Raw genomic sequence first — 9300 nt, 5'->3', positions numbered from 1 at the left:
AGTATACAACCCCTTTCACGGGTTCAAAACCAAATCAGTTTAAAATCAGACTAATTTCGAAAATTCATATCCTTCTCATAATTCAAGAAATCAAATCCAAACTCAATCCATTTTCAATGAACAAAACTCGTTTTCCAAAATTGTAATGGAATATTTCAGCAACCAACCATATAACCAAATCAAACAACAATCCAATATAACCACAAATACGTTCATCACAAAACAGCTCAGCAATATATAAGGCTTATATAACCACAAAAGTACATTTATCACATTAATATCCATTTATAACAACTCCAAATTATAAAACTAAGTTCTTTGAAAAAGCCCCTACCTCGACACGTTCAAACCACAATCCAAATGCCTCAAGAAATTCCTTTCCTCTCGACCCGAAATCAATGCAACTGAAACCTCAGCTCTGCTCGCTTCCTCAAAAGCAGAACAGCCTCAAACGTGACATGCGGCCCCGGTTTCTAATTCCTAAAACATCAATATCGTGGAAACCTCAAAACACATATCAGAAAACCAAAGGCGAGGATCTCGGGGTAGAGACACTTACTGGAATAAAAGAACGACACGCCAACCACCCCAAACTTAACTGGCAGCAGCTCTGACAGTGGCCAGGGGCTTCAGTGGCTCAGCAACAACCTTAATTTTTGACATGCAAACCCATAAAGTTAACCCTACAACATCTATACATCAGAATCCTTAACCACAGGTAGCTAGAATAATTACAGAAGGAGCTTCAAGGCGCGGCAACTCACCGGAAAAAGAAGAATGACAGAAGTGGAGCAGCGGCTCCGATGGCAACCTCCGGCAGCGGCGATGGAGACAGCCTCACGGACGGCGGCGTGGTTTGGCGGTGGGCGGACCGGCGGCGACAGATTCGACGCGCGTCTCCTCTCTCCATGGCTGAGCACCCTCGCGATTCTGTTTCCTCCCTCGCACATCCTTCTCTTGTGACAGAACAGTGGTGGTGACGGCTTGGAGCACGGCACGGCGGTGGTGACAAAACTGGCCTTTCCTCTTTCGCGCATCTCTTCTTCGCGGCGGCGCAGCTGGCGGCGGCAAGGACGAACAGCGGCGACGGGTTGACGGCGGCGCGAGGTTCTCCTTCTCTTCGTGGTTCTAGAGGCGGCCCGTGGACGAACCGGCAACCCGCCGCCTCCTCCTTCGCCGGCGCTCTCCCTCTCTCTCTTGGATCCACCCTCTTCTCTCGCAACCCTCACTCCATTTTCTTTCTTTTCCCTTCTTTCTGTTCTTTACTGTGAGTGTGGGTGAGTTGTGTGTGCACCGTGTGAGTGGGGTGAGGTTAGTGTATTGTTAGGGTTTGAGGTGGTGTGGGGTAGATTAGGAAATTTAAATAAAAATAGGGATAATAATGTAATTTTTCAAAATAAATAAAAATAGAATAATAATTGAAAACCAAATTAAATATAGAGTATCTATCTCAAAAATACCTTCTAAATACAATTTCTAAATTATTTTCATTCAAATACTAAATTAACAAAAATTGGAGATAAGTAATTTAATTCTCCTTTATTTATAAAGTAAGGTTAGAAATCTAAATATTTAAAAGTAAGACATATAAAATATTTACTATTTATTTATTTATTTTCTTTTATAAGAACTCTAAATAATAAATAAGAATTTACTCAACTTATGTATAAAAATCTCTAAAAATATGATTTTAAATAAATATAATAGACCATAAATATTTAATTAATAACTTTTCAAAATTAGGGGTCTTACCCCACTTATAAAAATTTTCGTCCTCGAAAATTAAGTTAATACACAAAATACTAAAATAGTTTTGAATACTTTACTTTGGTATACTTTAGAAAAATAGAGGTCTTGGCAGATATAGGCATATAGTTTTCCAAATACCGAATAATTCATAAAACTTAGGTGTAAGAGAAAAATATGGTCTAAAGTTAAAAGATGGTTCATAGCAAAAATGTTATAGGGGCTACTATTTTACCAAAACTTGGAGCACAAGAAGGTGTAAGTGTTCAAGTTAGGTGTTCGCAAAAACAAAGGGGTAACTAGGTGGCAGAAGTTTGAAAACAGGTTGACGTGAACAAACAGGATAACGTCTGCGCATACATTTCGTACTAACTCCAAAATTTCAACTTCCCAATTCCATCAGTCACTTCACAACCCCTTAACCGCCACAAGCATAATCATCCGCAAACTTTTACGAGGAACAAAACTACCACACTCCTTATAACATTGCATATTTACCGCTTTCCCTTTTCACGTTTACGAACTGCATTCTAAAGAGACTAACGCTTCGCTTATTACGCCTAAAGGTCATACGTGACTCTAAAGCTATCTCCGAGTTTATTCGAAGGATATAACACCTTGGAAAAGGACAAGCGACAAGGATAAAATTCGCAAGAGCTTGAAAGAATTGTTGAGATCACAAATAAGCAGGTATGCACAAGGAATGAAGAGTGCCAGAAAGAAGATTAGTTCGGCAATCTCAAGAATGACTCTCGAATCAATGAAATCTGATAGGAATAATAAAAAGAAAAGTAGTGCAGTAGTTTGAAATAAAATCAAGTCGAGTCTCGAAATATGAGGTTTACAGAAGAAGAGTGTTTAAAACCAAAGATAAAGCTTATAGAACTAAAGAGTATGGTTTAAAAAAAAATACTTTCTAATACTTTGTTCGTAAAGAATGGAAAACTTAAGGGAAAGTTATTTCATGTTTTGAAAAAGAAAATGGGTAACAAACATCCTTCAAAAGATTAATAAAAGCGTAAATGGGGCATTATCTCAATATAAATTCAAGTGGAAATAGATTACACAAACTTTGTAAATGGAAAGATTAATTTAGCTAAGAGCAACATTGCATTTTCTCTTCTTTTTCAAGCATATATGAAAACTACAATCTTGTTGGAAGGAAACCTGAGATAGAGTTTTACTCATAAAATAAAAGAAGATACGTTACAATCAAACAGGTTTAAATCACATACAGAAATTTTCAGAGTATAAGGTAAAGGAGTGTAGGCTGAATTGAAAGCGATTTTATTAAAACTTCAATAGACAGTTATATCGCACCAAGACAAGTTCAAATCATATCAAAGAGAGGTACTGCTCAAGTAAAGGAATGCGAAGTCAAGAACAACTTTGCATAAGAATAAATCAAAACTTGTTTAAAAAGGTTTAAAACAAAACTCCAATAATATACTTGAAATCACAGCTTTATAAGGATGTTCAATAATATTAAGATGCACTAAGAAGAAAACCAACTCATTTCAAGAAAGGGACTCAGCAGCTTAAAAGGTTGATTCAAAACTTAAATAATTTTTTTTTTCAAAAGAATTCAAAACTTCTTCAAAAATGGTTGAAAACAAAATTTTGAAAGTATACTTGGAATAACCACCTCGCAAAAATCATTTAAGAAGATTACGATGCGCTTAAAAGGTAATCAGCCCATGGAAGAAAGGATCTTTAAATCAAGGGAGTTTAAACAAGATCCAGAGGCATGAGATATCAAACAAGCTTTCAATCGATCCAAAAGAATACAAAACTTGTAAGGAAAGACACTCGATTAATAGTGAATTTTCATGAAAGAACCTTTGATTAAACAAAGACAAATAAGAGGACAAACGTTGCACTAGATTGAAATAAATTCAGGATGACTCGGACGAGTATGAGATTCACAAGAGAAGGAAAACTAAGACTAATGGTGATGTTTGTAACAATAAAAGAATAATTAAAAACAGAACCAAGTATATCATTCAAAGAAGTGAAAAGCTTAAAAAGGAATTGGTCTGTTCCTAAGAGGAAGGATATGAGCCCAATACTTTCAAAAGAACAACAATTGCATAGGCAATGTATCATACTAAACCAAATTCAAATTAAAAATAAATTAAGTGAAGTTTGTCAAATGAAAGTTAACTGAAATAAAAGCAAAAGTCTTGTTTCAGGAAGTTTGAAGAATACGCAAGTACATAGTCAAGTAAATATATATTCATAAAAATTCCAATTGAAAAAGGATCAAATTATATTTAAATGAATAAATCTAAGGTAAAATATTCTTATAAAATTAAATAAAGAGTAAGTAGTACTTTTAGAAAGAAACATGCTTTAACTATACGAAGAATTTATTCATTTCTTATAGGAGAGTACTTATAAAATCAAAAGCTATTGTATTCAGAATTCAAAGAATGATTACAATCAGAATTAAACTGGAAAAAAAAAGTCAAATAGAACTATTTTCAAAAGAGGCTCCAAAATAAAAATTTCAGAAGAAACTACTAGCAGTGATATATTACATCAAAACAAGGTCAAAGTGTTTATCACTCTTGTACGGGAACATAAAGCCAATGGTTGTAATCTGAGCAAAATACGCATAAGTTATAGAACACGAAACAGGAGAACCAAATCGAGTAATTAGCTTGCTAAGAATCGCAACTCTTAAGATTTCAAACGGTTTAGGAATCAAGGATTATGCGTTACACTAAAATAAATTCAATATCAAATCAAGAAATACAGAATTTATGAACAGTGTCAAAGTTGAATGTTCCCTAAAGATTCAAGCAATAAGTAGGAACATAATCAAGCAAGGATATGTATGAAGGACAAGATATGATGGAAAAATATCGAGAACATATTCCAAGAAAGAGACCAAGAGAACTTGAGACTTCAATACAATTAATAAAGAAAGAGATAACATCAAGTACGAATATAGATTATACGTCGAAACGGAACTTATCTCTAGAACTTAGTTTCTAACGTTCCCAAAACTCACGTCTCGCGTTATCTATGACTCGTTTATCGCCTATGATAACCCATTAATGCCTACATATACATAATTCACTAGTGTTAAGCCGGCCAAACTTAATATCAGGAATTATGTAATACAAGACTAATGGCATTAATCAATAGACCGTCATGTGCATAAAGCTCTATTCTCGTTATCCAAACAAGACCTACTACATGACAGACTCTCTGAGTATGCAATTGAAGCATAGTCGGTCCATTCCTCAGGCTCTACAGGAAGGACCGTTCTGATACCATAATGTAACACCCTAACTATCAAAAGTCACACTTCCGGCTGCGCCACTCTGATAGCTTGGGTATTACAACGACTCTTGAAATATTTAGTACTATATGAGCCTGTTTAAAATTTTCCCGAATATTCGAAACATACATCCATACGTTACAATACTTACAAATAATTCATATACATACACACACACACACACACACACACACACACACACACACACACACACACATATATATATATATATATATATATATATATATATATACATCATATCAATATAAAAACTTCACACATCAAAACTCTTATCCCTCTTGCAAAATGCGCTAGAAATAAAGGCGAGGGAAAAAAAATAAAAACTAAGATCATACAAAATAATGTCGAATAAATAGAAAACGAATATAACTCTTCTAAAACTTCGTCGTCCATATCCTGAAAAGGAAAAACCTGTAGGGGGTGAGAACCTAACCACACGGTCTCACCACGGAGTTTCAAAGTTGTCATAAAAAGATATTTAATAAGAAAACTGTTTTCAAACTCAGAGATTATCATGCCTTATGAATCTTTTAAAAACCATTAAGTAAACGTTCAAAACCTTTTCAAAGAAAAAAAGTTTAATCTTTCAGAAATCTGAAACCTTTCCTTTCTTAAAAGAAAATCTCAATCAGAAACCAACCACGCAATCAACAACACAATCATTAATTCAGCACTAAAGTTCATTCTCAAATGTAGCACATCAGGACAAACATAGGCAAGACAGACAAGGAAAGTACAAGTAGGTAGCAGTTACAGCAAATAGTTCAAGTAGCAGTTAAGAACAGTTTAGCAATTAGGCAAACCCAAACAAGTTCAAACCCAAACAAAGCATACAAATGCATATGATGCATGCCTGTCCTATGGCTGATGAGGCTCATCTGTCGGTTATCCAGCCAACCCGACAAGTATGAATTGTCCTTAGACTGTCCCCCGTCGCGCATCCCCATGAGTCTATGCATAGATTTTACATTCATACATCATTCAAATCACTCACTGGGGGCTATCCATACCCGGGAATTTATACGTTCCCGGTCACCCTTACGACGTAAGGTCAACAGAGTATCGAGATCCAACCTAGAACACGTGGTGGCAAGCCACGGTTCTTTACCCAGGGAACTCGTATCTCAGATAAACGTGCGGAAGCCACATATGTTTATTCATAATCATTCGTCCATCATCATTTCCGCATTTCATTAACATTTCATACTAAACCAATCATCATTCAAGCCATAAGTCACTTTTTATTTCTCAAATCTCTTCAAACTCATAATTCAACTTTCCTCAAAATCAATTTCCTTTTCAAGTCTTAGTCGCTTAATATAACATTTTACAAAACTTCCAAGAGACTTTCAATCATAACCGTAAAATGGAACTTTCTTTGAGAAGACACAAGTCTTTAGGGAAGAATAACCTGCCTCACTTCTCAAACTCTTTAGAAATCCTCGGAATCATAATTACTCAAACTAAAATCATTTAAAATGGAGACTCAAAACCAAAACCAAGGCATATAGGCCAAAAGTTCCGAACCAGTTTCAAAACCAACATTATTTAAGTCCAAAAAACCCAATTTCTTTTCATTCTTAAATCAGAAACTTTCCCAAAGGCTCGGATTTGTTTAGTTAAAATTTAAAGAATACTTCAAAAGTAATACGAAATTAAGTAATCAGAGCTCAATTTCCTTTAAAATCTGCTAAAACTCCTCCAAAGGTACTTCTTTGATCAAACCTCAAAACATAAGTCCCCTCATGTTTAACTCAAACTTAAAACATAAGCTTTCCTTAAAAGATTAAACTTGAATCTCCTGTTTCTTAATAAATCAAGAACCAAACAACAGAACCTCTCAAATCCAGTCCTTTTCTAAATCATATCTTAAAACAAAATCTTGAATTTCATAAAATTTCGGCAGCATCTCCCCTAAAACTTGGATTTTGCCACCCGTTTCGGGTCCCAACCAAACTAATATACAACCCCTTCCACGGGTTCAAACCCAAATCAGTTTAAAATCAGACTAATTTTGAAAATTCATATCCTTCTCATAATTCAAGAAATCAAATCCAAACTCAATCCATTTTCAATGAACCAAACTCGTTTTCCAAAATTGTAATGGAATATTTCAGCAACCAACCATATAACCAAATCAAACAGCAATCCAATATAACCACAAATACGTTCATCACAAAATAGCTCAGCAATATATAAGGCTTATATAACCACAAAAGTACATTTATCACATTAATATCCATTTATAACAACTCCAAATCATAAAACTAAGTTCTTTGAAAAAGCCCCTACCTCGACACGTTCAAACCACAATCCAAATGCCTTAAGAAATTTCTTTCCTCTCGACCCGAAATCAATGCAACTAAAACCTCAGCTCTGCTCACTTCCGCAAAAGCAGAACAGCCTCAAACGTGACGTGCGGGCCCGGTTTCTAATTCCTAAAATATCAATATCGTGGAAACCTCAAAACACATATCAGAAAACCAAAGGCGAGGATCCCGGGGTAAAGACACTTACTGGAATAAAAGAACGACACGCCAACCACCCCAAACTTAATCGGCAGCAGCTCTGACAGTGGCCAAGGGCTTCAGTGGCTCAGCAACAACCTTAATTTTTGACATGCAAACCCATAAAGTTAACCTTACAACATCTATACATCAGAATCCTTAACCACAGGTAGCTAGAATAATTACAGAAGGAGCTTCAAGGCGCGACAACTCACCGGAAAAAGAAGAATGACAGAAGTGGAGCAGTGGCTCCGATGGCGACCTTCGGCAGCGGTGATGGAGAAAGCCTCACGGACGGCGGCGTGGTTTGGCGGTGGGCGGACCGGCGGCGACAGATTCGACGTGCGTCTCCTCTCTCCGTGGCTGAGCACCCTCGCGATTCTGTTTCCTCCCTCGCACATCCTTCTCTTGTGACAGAATAATGGTGGTGACGGCATGGAGCACGGCACGACGGTGGTGACAGAACCGGCCTTTCCTCTTTCGCGCATCTCTTCTTCGCGGCGGCGCAACTGGCGGCGGCAAGGACGAACAGCGGCGACGGGTTGACGGTGGCGCGAGCTTCTCCTTCTCTTCGCGGTTCTAGAGGCGGCTCGTGGACGAACCGGCAACCCGCGGCCTCCTTTTTTGCCGGCGCTCTCCCTCTCTCTCTTGGATCCACCCTTTTCTCTCGCAACCCTCACTCCATTTTCTTTCTTTTTCCTTCTTTCTGTTCTTTACTGTGAGTGTGGGTGAGTTGTGTGTGCACCGTGTGAGTGGGGTGAGGTTAGTGTATTGTTAGGGTTTGAGGTGGTGTGGGGTAGATTAGGAAATTTAAATAAAAATAGGGATAATAATGTAATTTTATAAAATAAATAAAAATAGAATAATAATTGAAAACCAAATTAAATATAGAGTATCTATCTCAAAAATACCTTCTAAATACAATTTCTAAATTATTTTCATTCAAATACTAAATTAACAAAAATTGGAGATAAGTAATTTAATTCTCCTTTATTTATAAAGTAAGGTTAGAAATCTAAATATTTAAAAGTAAGACATATAAAATATTTACTATTTATTTATTTATTTTCTTTATAAGAACTCTAAATAATAAATAAGAATTTACTCAACTTATGTATAAAAATCTCTAAAAATATGATTTTAAATAAATATAATAGACCATAAATATTTAATTAATAACTTTTCAAAATTAGGGGTCTTACAATCCGCACTTTAATCCAATTGGTTTTATCCCTTTCGGACATTTTTCTTACAACTCTATTCCTATTCCTATCCTTTAACTTAATTACAATTCGGTATTTCTTTCACAATCAACAACCTTCTAATCTGCCTGACTAAGACCTGCAAGATAACCATAGCTTGCTTCAAATCATAATCCTCGTGGGATCGACCCTGACTCGCTCAGGTATTACTTGGACGACCCAGTGCACTTGCTGGTACAATAGTATGAAAAGGTGTAGGGATTTGTGCCACCACAAAATCATACCTTGACTGATTCCTCCCTAAACTTGGAATACCTCAAAATGCCCTTCTTCCAAAATCTCCAAGCCTTCAACTCTTTACCAAATGAATTTTTGGCTTCCAAGGCTCAAATTAAACCTCCAATATCCACCAGTTGGACTCCAATTTAACAAGAAATACAATCTAATACATATAATATAACTATAATAAACATAGGTTTACCAATTTCAATTATTCACAAATGTTCGATAATTTTCTCACCTTACCCACAGTTGT

The 9300-nt window shown here is 36.1% G+C and overlaps 2 protein-coding genes across 2 annotated transcripts; both read right to left on the bottom strand.

Moving 5' to 3' along the window:
- Positions 1-366: 366 nt before the first annotated feature.
- LOC140180174 (uncharacterized) lies at positions 367-2317 on the bottom strand. The gene is made up of 4 exons (XM_072220601.1): positions 2245-2317; positions 765-1255; positions 560-648; positions 367-480 (listed from the first exon to the last, which is right to left on the bottom strand). The coding sequence occupies exons 1-3, from the start codon at positions 2315-2317 to the stop codon at positions 595-597; spliced, it is 618 nt and encodes a 205-aa protein (XP_072076702.1). The 3' UTR covers positions 367-480; positions 560-594.
- Positions 2318-7229: 4912 nt separating this feature from the next.
- Positions 7230-8240, bottom strand: LOC140180358 (uncharacterized). Its single transcript, XM_072220936.1, has 3 exons — positions 7779-8240; positions 7574-7662; positions 7230-7494 (listed from the first exon to the last, which is right to left on the bottom strand). The coding sequence occupies exons 1-2, from the start codon at positions 8049-8051 to the stop codon at positions 7609-7611; spliced, it is 327 nt and encodes a 108-aa protein (XP_072077037.1). The 5' UTR covers positions 8052-8240; the 3' UTR covers positions 7230-7494; positions 7574-7608.
- Between the last annotated feature and the right edge of the window lie 1060 nt (positions 8241-9300).

The sequence above is a fragment of the Arachis hypogaea genome, chromosome 16, assembly GCF_003086295.3.
Source record: "Arachis hypogaea cultivar Tifrunner chromosome 16, arahy.Tifrunner.gnm2.J5K5, whole genome shotgun sequence".
NCBI lineage: Eukaryota > Viridiplantae > Streptophyta > Magnoliopsida > Fabales > Fabaceae > Arachis > Arachis hypogaea.
This window is presented reverse-complemented; position numbering and strand designations above follow the sequence as displayed.

Bases quoted from the DNA above. Each gene is read 5' to 3' on its own strand.
- LOC140180174 (XM_072220601.1), bottom strand. From the start codon at position 2,317: ATGACCTTTAGGCGTAATAAGCGAAGCGTTAGTCTCTTTAGAATGCAG. The intron at 1,256-2,244 runs GTAAATATGCAA...AGTAAAGAACAG, and splicing joins AAACGTGAAAAGGGAAAGCG to AAAGAAGGGAAAAGAAAGAA. The intron at 649-764 runs GTGAGTTGCCGC...TCAAAAATTAAG, and splicing joins CTGTCATTCTTCTTTTTCCG to GTTGTTGCTGAGCCACTGAA.
- LOC140180358 (XM_072220936.1), bottom strand. From the start codon at position 8,051: ATGCGCGAAAGAGGAAAGGCCGGTTCTGTCACCACCGTCGTGCCGTGC. The intron at 7,663-7,778 runs GTGAGTTGTCGC...TCAAAAATTAAG, and splicing joins CTGTCATTCTTCTTTTTCCG to GTTGTTGCTGAGCCACTGAA.